Source organism: Sinocyclocheilus grahami, unplaced genomic scaffold (genome assembly GCF_001515645.1).
Source record: "Sinocyclocheilus grahami isolate Dianchi unplaced genomic scaffold, SAMN03320097.WGS_v1.1 scaffold300.1, whole genome shotgun sequence".
Taxonomy (NCBI): Eukaryota; Metazoa; Chordata; class Actinopteri; order Cypriniformes; family Cyprinidae; genus Sinocyclocheilus; species Sinocyclocheilus grahami.
This window is the reverse complement of record NW_015505479.1, coordinates 1,539,244-1,553,553: the sequence shown is the minus strand read 5'-3', so window position 1 is coordinate 1,553,553 and position 14,310 is coordinate 1,539,244. Positions and strand designations below refer to the sequence as shown.

General features: G+C 34.5%; 1 protein-coding gene across 1 annotated transcript in view; it reads right to left on the bottom strand.

The window, feature by feature from the left end:
- Positions 1–3,198: 3,198 nt before the first annotated feature.
- LOC107601157 (probable E3 ubiquitin-protein ligase HECTD4) overlaps positions 3,199–14,310 on the bottom strand; it is a 14,606-nt gene continuing 3,494 nt past the window's right edge. The window contains exons 3-12 of the mRNA XM_016293214.1: positions 13,073–13,186; positions 12,246–12,386; positions 11,173–11,402; positions 10,896–11,038; positions 10,732–10,802; positions 10,492–10,597; positions 9,379–9,499; positions 7,031–7,153; positions 5,004–5,128; positions 3,199–3,367 (exon numbers count right to left, since the gene is read on the bottom strand). Of these exons, the coding sequence (XP_016148700.1) occupies positions 3,199–3,367; positions 5,004–5,128; positions 7,031–7,153; positions 9,379–9,499; positions 10,492–10,597; positions 10,732–10,802; positions 10,896–11,038; positions 11,173–11,402; positions 12,246–12,386; positions 13,073–13,186 (1,343 nt within the window). The remainder of the gene's footprint in view (positions 3,368–5,003; positions 5,129–7,030; positions 7,154–9,378; positions 9,500–10,491; positions 10,598–10,731; positions 10,803–10,895; positions 11,039–11,172; positions 11,403–12,245; positions 12,387–13,072; positions 13,187–14,310) is intronic.

Genomic DNA, 14,310 nt, shown 5'->3' with positions numbered 1-14,310 from the left:
ATACAGACAAGAGTAATACATCTTTCGAATATGTAAACTCTACGTTTATTTGTGTGCACTCACAATAACAACAAAACATTGTGCTTTTGTAAAATAATGGTACAAGTAAACAGAATGCATTTTCTGCCGTCTCGGTCTCTGTGAACTTCAGCGCGAAACTCCGCGTAAGCTTACATTACAGACATGAAAAATATATCTATAGAGATGTGAAATGTTTACTTTCAAATGAACCAATTCAAATGGAAAACAAATATTCTCAGATTACGTAATCCGTATGAAACTTGCATACAGGCGCATCACTACTGCGGAGATGACGAGTCGGTGTCGCCGACTTCATCTCTTTAAACTGAAAACAAAAAGCACACTAGTTTATCAATGAATTATTCAAATGTTAATGCAGCCTCCTTACTGTTTTTCCTTGACACATTCATAATCATTACTTCTGCCGGTGCGCTGTAGCAAGCTTTATGTGTGCGCTTGAGTGCTTATTAGGCTCTGAAGGCAATTAAAGGGTCATTATTATTTTTTTAATTGTTTATTAATAAATGTCGACTAATGTTTCAAATTAATGACTACTAGTAGACCAGAACAATCTATAGTTGAGGGCAGGCCTAATTTTTTTTTTTTTATAATATGTACTTTAAAGCCATTTGAAGGCAAAAACGTAAACATTGAGATACTATGTATAGCAAATAGTGTCCAAAGGATGAAAAATACTGAGAGAAATGCATTTTTATACACTGTATATCACCTGTCCTTACCATCCATATTTTTTAACTCGATTATTGTAGTATATTCTATTATAAATCACACACCTGACTAGTATAGAGGACCAGCTGGACCAGCTGTGGCATGAGAGCGTCAGCGAGCGTGAGGGTTTGTAGGTTTGGGTGCATCAGCGACGTCAACAGGACCGGCAACAAGTGACCCAACATCGTGGCCTTCGTCACCTGTTCAAGTCCTCTCAGTCTTGACATTAAAAAAAAAACAGAGTGTCGAGAAGATGATAAGTAAAGGAAAGTGCTTCAGTACAAACTAGGCCTGTCAGTTAAAATTTGTAAACTAATTAATTACATGGTGTCGATTAATTAATCGAATTAATCGCAAATTACATTTGGCTGTGAAAATACCCCGAAAAGATTATTTAAAGCTATTTTTGTGTTAAATGAGAAAGTATTAAGTAGACATTACAAATAGTAGCTTTAGAAAGAAATAGGCTATTTCATTTGATTCAACATCAAATTGATTACACATAAACATTTAGGCTACAATGGCCTAACATAAACTATGGAATGTAAAAAGATAACCTGAGAAAAAAATGTTTAATTCATGCAATGGAAGTCGTTGATCACCAAAACAGCTTTGGTACCAACAGTCTTCAAAATACCTTTTTTTATGTTCCACAAAAGAAAGAAGCCCAAGTCATTCAGGTTTGAGTAAATGACGACATACTTAATTTTTTTGGGTGAACTCTCTCTTTAAATAGTTTCTCCCTTTTTAAACTAATACAGCCAGCAGGTGGCGGTAAATGTCTTTACGAGTCATTCATTCAATTTGTTCAAACATCTGATTCATTCAGGAATGAAGTAAACGGCTCTCTGGGCATTTGAATCATTGATTCACTCGATTCGTTCAAAACGCGGATTCATTCAAAAACTAAACACCGCTGTCTTCCTCGGAGACGCACAACAGTTCTGCTGTGGCTTTATAGGTAATATTTTTGTTGGCAAAACTGAGCAAAAACAGACAATATTGTGTTTAAAATATAACACAATATTAACTTCCTATTTACGGAACTGTTGTATAAAATCACATTTGCACTCGTGGTATTCAGGCATAAACGGCACTCGTGTGATATTGCTTATGATATAATATAAATACGAGACAAAACTCATACAGGAGCATTTTTGCCCCATATCTTGAATTTTAGGGCATAACTGCATTTAAGGAGCTGTTGCCCTGCATCATATTTGTGACACTGGACCACAAAACTTAAGTGTCAATTAAATTTTTTGAAATTGAGATGTATACATCATCTGAAAGCTGAATAAATAAGCTTTCCATTGATGTATGGTTTGTTAGGATCGGACAATATTTGGCCGAGATACAACTATTTAAAATTTGGAATCTGAGGGTGCAAAAAAAATAAATTCCAAATATTGAGAAAATCATCTTTAAAGTTGTCCAAATTAAGTTCTTAGCAATGCATATTACTGATCAAAAATTAAGTTTTGATATATTTACGGTAGGACATTTACAAAATATCTTCATGGAACATGATCTTTACTTAATATCCTAATGATTTTTGGCATAAAAGAAACATCTATAATTTTGACCCATACAATGTATTTTTGGCTATTGCTACAAATATACCCGTGCTACTTAATACTGCTCTTGTGGTCACAATTGTCAACAGTCTACTGTATGAAATGTAAGATGACGCACAGGTCTGGGGGTGAGGCCAGTGTGTTAACTGCATTAAAATATTTTAATCACATTATTTTTTTCATAACTAATTAATTAAGTTCACGCGTAAACTGACAGCCCTAGTACAAATACAAATAAAGCATCACCAAAGAAGTGTTTTGCTGATATCTGAATGCACCTGGCCTCTCGATCGCTGATGCTGCTGTTGATGAGGGAGCTGGTGACTTGCTGAATATGTAATCCGTATGAAACTTGCATACAGGCGCATCACTACTGCGGAGATGACGAGTCGGTGTCGCCGACTTCATCTCTTTAAACTGAAAACAAAAAGCACACTAGTTTATCAATGAATTATTCAAATGTTAATGCAGCCTCCTTACTGTTTTTCCTTGACACATTCATAATCATTACTTCTGCCGGTGCGCTGTAGCAAGCTTTATGTGTGCGCTTGAGTGCTTATTAGGCTCTGAAGGCAATTAAAGGGTCATTATTATTTTTTTAATTGTTTATTAATAAATGTCGACTAATGTTTCAAATTAATGACTACTAGTAGACCAGAACAATCTATAGTTGAGGGCAGGCCTAATTTTTTTTTTTTTATAATATGTACTTTAAAGCCATTTGAAGGCAAAAACGTAAACATTGAGATACTATGTATAGCAAATAGTGTCCAAAGGATGAAAAATACTGAGAGAAATGCATTTTTATACACTGTATATCACCTGTCCTTACCATCCATATTTTTTAACTCGATTATTGTAGTATATTCTATTATAAATCACACACCTGACTAGTATAGAGGACCAGCTGGACCAGCTGTGGCATGAGAGCGTCAGCGAGCGTGAGGGTTTGTAGGTTTGGGTGCATCAGCGACGTCAACAGGACCGGCAACAAGTGACCCAACATCGTGGCCTTCGTCACCTGTTCAAGTCCTCTCAGTCTTGACATTAAAAAAAAAACAGAGTGTCGAGAAGATGATAAGTAAAGGAAAGTGCTTCAGTACAAACTAGGCCTGTCAGTTAAAATTTGTAAACTAATTAATTACATGGTGTCGATTAATTAATCGAATTAATCGCAAATTACATTTGGCTGTGAAAATACCCCGAAAAGATTATTTAAAGCTATTTTTGTGTTAAATGAGAAAGTATTAAGTAGACATTACAAATAGTAGCTTTAGAAAGAAATAGGCTATTTCATTTGATTCAACATCAAATTGATTACACATAAACATTTAGGCTACAATGGCCTAACATAAACTATGGAATGTAAAAAGATAACCTGAGAAAAAAATGTTTAATTCATGCAATGGAAGTCGTTGATCACCAAAACAGCTTTGGTACCAACAGTCTTCAAAATACCTTTTTTTATGTTCCACAAAAGAAAGAAGCCCAAGTCATTCAGGTTTGAGTAAATGACGACATACTTAATTTTTTTGGGTGAACTCTCTCTTTAAATAGTTTCTCCCTTTTTAAACTAATACAGCCAGCAGGTGGCGGTAAATGTCTTTACGAGTCATTCATTCAATTTGTTCAAACATCTGATTCATTCAGGAATGAAGTAAACGGCTCTCTGGGCATTTGAATCATTGATTCACTCGATTCGTTCAAAACGCGGATTCATTCAAAAACTAAACACCGCTGTCTTCCTCGGAGACGCACAACAGTTCTGCTGTGGCTTTATAGGTAATATTTTTGTTGGCAAAACTGAGCAAAAACAGACAATATTGTGTTTAAAATATAACACAATATTAACTTCCTATTTACGGAACTGTTGTATAAAATCACATTTGCACTCGTGGTATTCAGGCATAAACGGCACTCGTGTGATATTGCTTATGATATAATATAAATACGAGACAAAACTCATACAGGAGCATTTTTGCCCCATATCTTGAATTTTAGGGCATAACTGCATTTAAGGAGCTGTTGCCCTGCATCATATTTGTGACACTGGACCACAAAACTTAAGTGTCAATTAAATTTTTTGAAATTGAGATGTATACATCATCTGAGAGCTGAATAAATAATCTTTCCATTGATGTATGGTTTGTTAGGATCGGACAATATTTGGCCGAGATACAACTATTTAAAATTTGGAATCTGAGGGTGCAAAAAAAATAAATTCCAAATATTGAGAAAATCATCTTTAAAGTTGTCCAAATTAAGTTCTTAGCAATGCATATTACTGATCAAAAATTAAGTTTTGATATATTTACGGTAGGACATTTACAAAATATCTTCATGGAACATGATCTTTACTTAATATCCTAATGATTTTTGGCATAAAAGAAACATCTATAATTTTGACCCATACAATGTATTTTTGGCTATTGCTACAAATATACCCGTGCTACTTAATACTGCTCTTGTGGTCACAATTGTCAACAGTCTACTGTATGAAATGTAAGATGACGCACAGGTCTGGGGGTGAGGCCAGTGTGTTAACTGCATTAAAATATTTTAATCACATTATTTTTTTCATAACTAATTAATTAAGTTCACGCGTAAACTGACAGCCCTAGTACAAATACAAATAAAGCATCACCAAAGAAGTGTTTTGCTGATATCTGAATGCACCTGGCCTCTCGATCGCTGATGCTGCTGTTGATGAGGGAGCTGGTGACTTGCTGAAGCGTCTCCAGAACCTCGTCACATCCAACCAGGATCTTAGAGGCAAGTGATAGGATGCTGGTCTGCAGCTCCTGACGGGAACACGTTCATTCAACACACACATTTCTCAGAGAACATCTACAGCTGCTACAGAACTCAAGTACACTCTAGCATACTTTAAAAACAAAACAAAGAGTACTTAGTATAGAAACAATATACTTTAAAAGAATACACCTAGGCCTGGTTTCACAGACAGGGCTTAGACTAAACCAGGATTAGGCCATAGTTCAATTAGGACATTTAAGTAATTTGTATAAATGTGCCTTACAAAAAACATTACTGGTGTCCCTCGAGACAAAACAAAGGCATTGATATATTTTAAGATCAGTCAGTGCGAGTTTCTTTCAGTTGAAGCAGCTCAGACTTAGTTTAGTGTGGGACTAGGCTTAAGCCTCGTCTGTGAAACCAGGGGTTAATGTAATGTTTTCACACTTAATTGAAAATTAAGTGCAATACGATGAAAATGTATTATAGTTTAAATTGATATTAAATGCAATTATCTAAACATTATAGTGCTTTTTGACCCAATTAATTAGGACTTAATTATATATGTAATTTCATAATTACTTCTATTTTTAAAATATGGCTAAAGTGTACTTAAATATATTTGCAGTTAAACATTTGCAATGATGAAGATGCAAATCAGTGCATTTAAAATATATTAACTTAAATGTAATATAGAACAACACACAACAGTCAAAATTATACTCCTGTACTTTTCACGTGATTTGTTAGTCAACACATCAAAATAAGTGTACTTCTTCAATGCATGACAAAAGATTAAAACATAATTATTTAAAACATACTTTTAAGTAAAACTTTTAATTTGATATTATTACAAATTGCACTTCTAACGTGTACTTGAGTGTTTTAAGTCATGAACAATTCTGTTAAGTGTCCTTTTATTTCATTAATCTTATATTATCTGCAAGTATGTTTTCTTAAAATACACTCTTAAGATTTGTAGTACACTACAAGTGCACAAACAGTAATTAAGCTTGTTTACAAGGGAAGGAAAAGTACAATGGCTCTGTTTTAAATCTTAGTGCCTTAGAAGGCAGCTGTCTATGTAGACAGCAATGCAGCTCACTAGGTTTTAGAACACTGCTAATATGTGTTAATGAGAAAAAAACAAAGTGTTAACCCACATCAAAAAGTTAACTTCCTATCCTACTAAAGAAACCTACATTACCAGTGCTTATTACATAACAATTTGCCAAATAATAAATAAAATAGACATTAAATATATTTAATTACTTCGTGAAAAACTCTTCGTGAGAAACATGCATGCACACACACACACACACACACATGCTGCAATGCCAAACTTTTACTTAAAGCTGAATATCTGGTACACACTACAGTACAGACCACACTATAATGAACCGATTTAATACCAATGCAATGAATTCCTGTATGTTCCCCCTTTCCTGGATGGAGCCGCCGGCAGTCCACACTAACCAATCCGAGAGACCGTAGGGTTTTTAAAGGGGATGTTTACCTGTACCTTCATTGTTTCCCCTTGTAGGGAGCTGTCACTATCATCAATGTCATCCGGGTGGAGCAGGATGGTGTTGCTGAGCAAATGGTTCTGCACAGCCATTAAATAACGCTACATAACAATTTGCCAAATAATAAATAAAATAGAAATTAAATATATTTAATTACTTCGTGAAAAACTCAACTTTTTGGGGAAACATGCATGCACACACACACACACACACACACACACACACACATGCTGCAATGACAAACTTTTACTTAAAGCTGAATATCTGGTACACACTACAGTACAGACCACACTATAATGAACCGATTTAATACCAATGCAATGAATTCCTGTATGTTCCCCCTTTCCTGGATGGAGCCGCCGGCAGTCCACACTAACCAATCCGAGAGACCGTAGGGTTTTTAAAGGGGATGTTTACCTGTACCTTCATTGTTTCCCCTTGTAGGGAGCTGTCACTATCATCAATGTCATCCGGGTGGAGCAGGATGGTGTTGCTGAGCAAATGGTTCTGCACAGCCATTAAATAACGCAAGCTTGGTGACGCTGCCTGTTAATGTGGAAGTGCTGTCAGTTAATCAGACACAGCAAACTGTATGCATTCATACAGACAATTTATTTCAAATTATGGATGTGTTTTCCCTTGTGAAAAAGAGGTGCACTTAACTGTACTGAATGTGCACTTGTAGTGTACTTCAAATCCTAAAAGCATATTTAAAAAAAAAAAAAAAAACCTGTACTTGTAGATAATATATTAATGACATAAAGGCCACTTAAGTGGCTTAAAGAGAGACTTTCATAGTTGTTCTTAAGTGACCTTGGTAATAATGTCAAATGCAAAGATTTAAAGTAAATTTTACATCATTTTAATAATCCTTTGTTGTGCTTTAAAGAAGTGCACTTATTTTGATGTACTAACATACTAAAGCACATGTAAAGTACATGAATACTTTACTGAATGAATATTTATTTTTAGTAATTTATCAAAATATTTAAAAAGATTTGCTGCATGGTTGAAATATGCTACGATAAAAAAAATCGTTTTTTTAGAGGGAAAAAAACATAAGTCGTGTCTAAGTCGCATTTTATTATTTAATTCAGAAATAGGCCTAATGCCGACGCGAAATGTTTACAAACATTATAATAAACACTGTAAACATAGCAAGGCTATTTTAGCTCCCCTCACTCCACAACAAAGCCTTTCAATTAACAGTATTTAGAAAAGAACAAGAATTAAAAATATAAGAAGCTATAGCTAAACGACAAGACAAAACAAATTCATATAGGCTAAAACGAAACTGAAACCAACGTTGCGTCTCTCATTCGACACAAAATCAAATGTTTCTGTATTCGCGATATATTTGAATGCCAAAATATTATTTATTATGTAGCCTAGGCTTCACTGGCGTTCAAACATCCACGTAAAACAACATGTTTTGCATAACATCACTGCGGTACGTGATAACGCTTAACGGCACAGATTTGACTAAATATTTAAACTGAGCAGTGTGTGTTTTCTCCATATGTTTGACTGACTGTATTTTATTATGATAATGAACAGGCTGCATTGTCAAGGTAGCAATGCTTAACTATGTGTGTGCATGCAGCGCTGGCGCATTCACTTGAATTTGTTCCTTCTAACAGAAGCAACTACTCCTTTTAGTCACAAAAATAATCAGAATTGTAAAAGGTTTGCCTTTGTCTACATTCACAATAAAAACAAATCTTTGTGCTTTTATAAAATAGGCCTATAAGAAAAATAGGATGCCGCTTTCTGCCGTCTTGGTTTCCTTTCGCGCAGCACAACAATGAACCGAAACTCTGAATACTAGGCTACTTGTTTTTCTTTCGTTTTCTTAATTTATTATTTAAGTAAAAACATATTTCTCGTATAGGCCCATTTATCGTTATATATATAGCTTAGCTTTATTATGTTTTTCTCCGCTCGCAGAAGCGCTGCAGGTGCGTGATGTTGAAATGAAGACCATGTGAATCCTCATGTTCTGTTGTTTGCTGCTTTTTGCGCATGTAGCCTAAAATTAATCCCCGGGAAACAAATGTTAGTATTTTTTAACGGGTCAAAGTCACGTATCCTTTCTAATTTAATTCAGTTCTAGTTTGAAATAATCTTGTCGGTTAACGGTTAATAATCGGTTAACGAGCGTCGGTTGTCGGTTAGGAAAAATAACCGAAATGAACATCCCTAAACTGTAGTGTATTATTAAATTTTACATTTAAAGTTTATACATTTTAAATTAATTAAATTACAACTGACATACAAGTTTTAATAGAAATGACATTAAAGTATATTTTAGTTTAACAATAATCCTTGTCAGTACATTCAACAGTACTTTAACCATATTTCAAAGACAATAGAAGTAATTATGAAATTACATATAAAGATGTACTACTTAAGTCCTACATAAAGGGTTAAGTGGGTCAAAAAAACACTCTAATGTTCAGCTAACTGCATTTAATGTAATTTTACAAAATATTTTCATCTAATTGCACATAACATGGAATTAAATTATTAAATTATTAATTAAATAAACATTACCTTCAGTTCATGCATGTATTTTTAAGTATATTATTTCAGTAACAGTACTCTTTTTTTTAAACTATGCTAAAGTGCACATCTTTTTCACAAGGGTTATGAAAGCTAATAGCTTGTAGAACTGCATCTTTTAACATTAATTCAGTTCACTTAAAAGTTCAATAAAATCAAAATGAACACTTTTTGTAATTCTTAAATGTATTTATGTGGAAGTCACATACAGGTACAGTGGAGAGAAGCTTCTGAAGGTCTTCCTTGGAAACGGTTTGACATTTGGTGATGAGCAGACATGACTCACGCACTACGGTCTTCAAGATACACTGCAACAGTTCATCTTTCAGCCTGCAGGGGAAGGTGGGAGAAAGTGCTTGCACATGACAGACATTAACCACAGAATCATCTACAACCACAGGCCCTATCATACACTCATACAAGTGTTTTTTGCTAGCTTCAGCCTGATGCAGTTATCATTTTCACGTCCTGTGGCACGTTGTTTAAATAGCAAATGCATTTGCGCCCATCTGTTCACTCATGGGCATGCTGATCTGAAAACGAGGCGTGTTCAGTCGCATTGCTATTTTGAGGCATCTGAAATAGACTGCGCCATTGACCAACTAAAACCTGGTCTAAAGTCAACGGCGCAGTATTTTTTTTATTTAAAGTGCGTGTTAGTAATATGCGCCTATAGGCGGGTCCACAATGCGCTCTGCTTATTACACACACAGGGACGCACAGCAGCACACAAACGTGCCAAATATTAAAAATTAAAGGATTGCAATGTAAAAGATTATTATTGTGTAGGCTACATAAATATAAAAATGCCTACATGTCATAATGGATAGTCATTGCATGTGTCAGATATGCATGTTTCATCTCCGGAGACGCGTTCTGTCTTTGCGCTTGCAAATTCCGCCATGTAAATAGCGAATTCGCCATGGCACGAGCGCAACTGGTTCTTAAAGGGAATGGGAGACGAGACTCTGATTGATTAATTGCACGTTATGCCCAAATCACACCCAGAGAATAGGGACAACCCTTTTAAACCACGACTGTTTTTCCCATCGTTAAACTAGCAAAAGTGGATCTGGACACACCCTAAGTGCACCTGCGCCTTGCGCTTTAGACCATGCACTTAGATAATTTAAATAGGGCCCTTACAGTCAGTTATCAAGGTGAATGACACCACATTTTTGTTGAGATGATAAGGAAAGAACTTGGGTTGTGATCACAACCCAAGATGATGAATGTACATTTTTAGCAGTAGAATAAAATACAGTGAACGATTTAAATTTAACCTAAGCACTTTCCGTCTGAAGAGTAGTGAAACTTGTTACCTGTAGTGGTCATCATCCTCACTACCAAAGCGGTTCTTCTGTAACTGGTTGGCAAGATTGTTTAATATAACATCACGCAATTGAGACAAACCACTGTTCTTCTCCCCTACAGAGAGATTAAAACAAAAAAAACAGTAATTATTGGCATATGTTGCTCATCAATATGAAATTGTTCAATGCTGACTTGACTTATAATTATGTTTGATTTCTGTACTGTGTGTGTCTATTTGCAATTCTCACCCTCTGTGAAAACAAATTTGAGCAGGTTGCTCAACTCCGATTCGCTCTGGTACAAGGTGTTTAAACCTGAGCTAATGAGAATAAAGAAAAATGGTTTATAGTTGTTGCAGATATTGAGATATTCTTTGACTTTTGGGATTTTCTGACTTCATTTTAAGGCTCACCTGATGGCGAGACACACTTCTCTTTGTATTTCCGGCTCTATCTGATCGTGAGGAGCCATGAGTAACTGCCACAGCAATAGTCCAGAGCGCTTCACACAGTCTCGGTTCTGCTCTGCATTTAGATTAAAAAACTGGAACACAACCTGGATTAAAAAAAAAAAACGTATTTTTATAATATTTTTTTTCTGCATAGTTTCCGTTAACAAAGTTACCACTACTACTGAACAGCTTCATCAAAATTGATTAAAAGTCATATAATATTCTAGCGAAACCCCACCTGAAAGACGACCAGAATGCAGCGGATGATGCAGGTGTCTCCGTTAACCATGGCCTTCTCCATGACGTCACATATGGAGCTGAAGTGGCAGGCCTCCATGGGCTGCTTTCCTATGAAGGGTCCCAGGTGCAGATTACTGCTGGCTGCCAGCAGGTTGAGCTGATGGATGCACATGGCGCCAACATGATGGAGCAGCTGGTTTATCACTTTGGATGTGCCTATCATCTCTTCTGTCACGAAGAGTCAAAAACATATTATAGGGAAATTGATACAGATCATTCCTGCACAAAATGTCAGCACATCTAAACAAAAAACAAAACCTTTGTGTAGCAAGTGGCCTAAAACACGCTCGCCCTTGTGAAAAAGAAGTGCACTTAATTGTATTGAATGTGCACTTGTAGTGTACTTACTCTTAAAATTATATTTAAAAAAAAAACAATGAAACTGTTAATGTTAATGAAATAAAAGGCCACTTAAGTGACTCTTTACTTTGTGTAGCAAGTGGCCTAAAACACGCTCGCCCTTGTGAAAAAGAAGTGCACTTAATTGTATTGAATGTGCACTTGTAGTGTACTTACTCTTAAAATTATATTTAAAAAAAAAACAATGAAACTGTTAATGTTAATGAAATAAAAGGCTACTTAAGTGACTTTCATGAATGTTTCTTAACACACTTAAGTACACTTTTAAGAAGTGACATTTTTTAATAATGTCAAATTCAAAGTTTTACTTTAGATCACATTTTAATAATCCTTTGTCGTGCTATTTTGATGGTTTGACTAACAAATTAAAGCAAACGTTAAGTACTCAATTATCATTTTAACTGCAATGTGTTATTTAAAATCAATATATTTTAAATTTACTAAATTGCAACTTCATCGTTACAAATGTGTAATTAGAAATAGTTTTAAAAACACAACATATACATATTTTAGTTTGTCAGTACATTCAGCAGTACTTTAATCACATTAAGACAACACGGTGTACTGTTTCAAAAGTCGAAAATGTTTAGTTGTACAATCTTACACCATACAAAAGTCAATTCTGTTTACATAGGCATATAGTTTCAGTACCTTTAGGCTGACTGATGACGTGACTGACGCCCAGCCGCTGGCACACATGATGGAAGGCCTGATTCCCAGGATTACACCACTGGTCCATGTAGTCGCTGGAGCACGTCCAGATTAAATTGTTAAGTGCATCATAACAGGCCCCTGGAACAGTCATTAAAAAACCATAACGTCAGTACTCGTATAACACTTTAAAATGAGAGGAAAGCTTGAAAAATGAAACAAAAGGAAATAAAAAATGGAAAAATAACAACCTGAATGTGACAGTGTTTTTGCCGTATTTATTAATATTTTGAATTAGCTTTTATCTTTATATTTTCAGTTTATTTTGGATACTTTTATTGTGCGCTTCTGTTATTTTGTCACAACACTTTCTCTGAAGCCTGCATTTATACTACATTATAATGCATGCATAATGCTTTATAAACAACCTTACAATATGTTGTATCATCTGATTAATAATCATAACAACAGTTGCAATACATTATAATACTTACCTATTGGAATATGATGCATTATAACACCAGATAAAACCTGCATTTATAATGCATCATAAGGGTATTCTTAATGCATTATAATGCACGCATAATGCCTTATAAATAATATATACAGTAAATACATAAATACACCTATTTGTGGCTATAACTTACAATGCAATACAAATACAGGCTTCATATTAAGCGTTACCGTCATTTTTATTTTATTATAAAAAACAACAACAACATGAATTTGGTAAAAACCTTGATTTTTCTCAATATGAATAGCAGTGTTTCCCCTGCCATTCCCCTGTCGGTGTCCATCTGCTCCACCCCAAAATGTCTGATTCTTACCCAGTCCTGCAACCTGAGCCCCGCGACCCAGAGAACTTCCAGGAGCATCTACCAGATCAGCACGACTGCTAAACTGACCGTCAGCCAGGTTAAACACCAAACTAGATGCCAAGACTAGGAAAGAAAACACAAATGTTAACAAGAGGTTGAGAATGTTTAATAAAAGCTCCAAAATAAATGATGCCTGGATTGCATGTACTTCTTGATGCTTTATTAAAGATCACTAGGTTTGGAAGAACATGAGGGTGAATAAATGATGAAATTGTTTTCATTTTTGGATGAACTAACCCTAGAGAAAAAGCTATATTTTTAAAATACATCTATTTCATACTAAGTTTATAAAATCTACTTATATATTTGCTGGCATATCGCTCGAGACTTACTGATATATAAATTATAATTAAACTTTATTTGGAGTGTAGGTCTGCCACTAACGACTATTTACATTTCGATTATTCTATCAACTAATTTATCGATTAATCGATTAATCTAAACGATTGATTTCCCACAAAAAAATAATAAATTTTACTTAAGAATATTTTATTACACTATATTTCATTTAAAGGAGTATTTCCCAGAAATATTATTTACCAGAATTTATTTCAATGTGCAGTATTTCTGAAAAAAAAAAAAACTTAAATAAAATCAATTAATTGGAGATGCTTTTGATTATTAAAATGTAATGGAACCATTAAAATGGAATCCAGAAAATAATGGAAAACAGAATTTGGTAAAGATAAAACTGTAAGACTCAATTCATTAGACAGGCTTTTTGATTAATAAAATTTAATTTAACCATTAAAATGAAAATGGAAATAAAACGGATTTCATAGTGCCCTATAATTATAATTAATTTATTTGTGGTAATAAAAATAGATGTTAGTGAACAATTGCCTTTAAAATTACTTAAAATACATATATAATAGCAACAAGGCAATAATAATTAGTTCAAATAAAGTATCAAAAGCAAGAAATCATATGGTTTTATTGAACAAAACTGTTAAAATACATAATGTATTATAAACAATTGAGCTAATGTACATTACGCATTACAGTAAAGGCCTGCAGGGGGCGCCAACGGCCTGATGATTGTTTTTACACATTACTGTGCGATCTAATCCATGTTTAATATTGACCAAGCACCATTTAGTTCAAATGTCCTCTTAATCTTTAATATTTGGCCATTTCTTTAGGACAGAAATGCTATAGCCACTGTAATTAAATTAATATGTGGACAT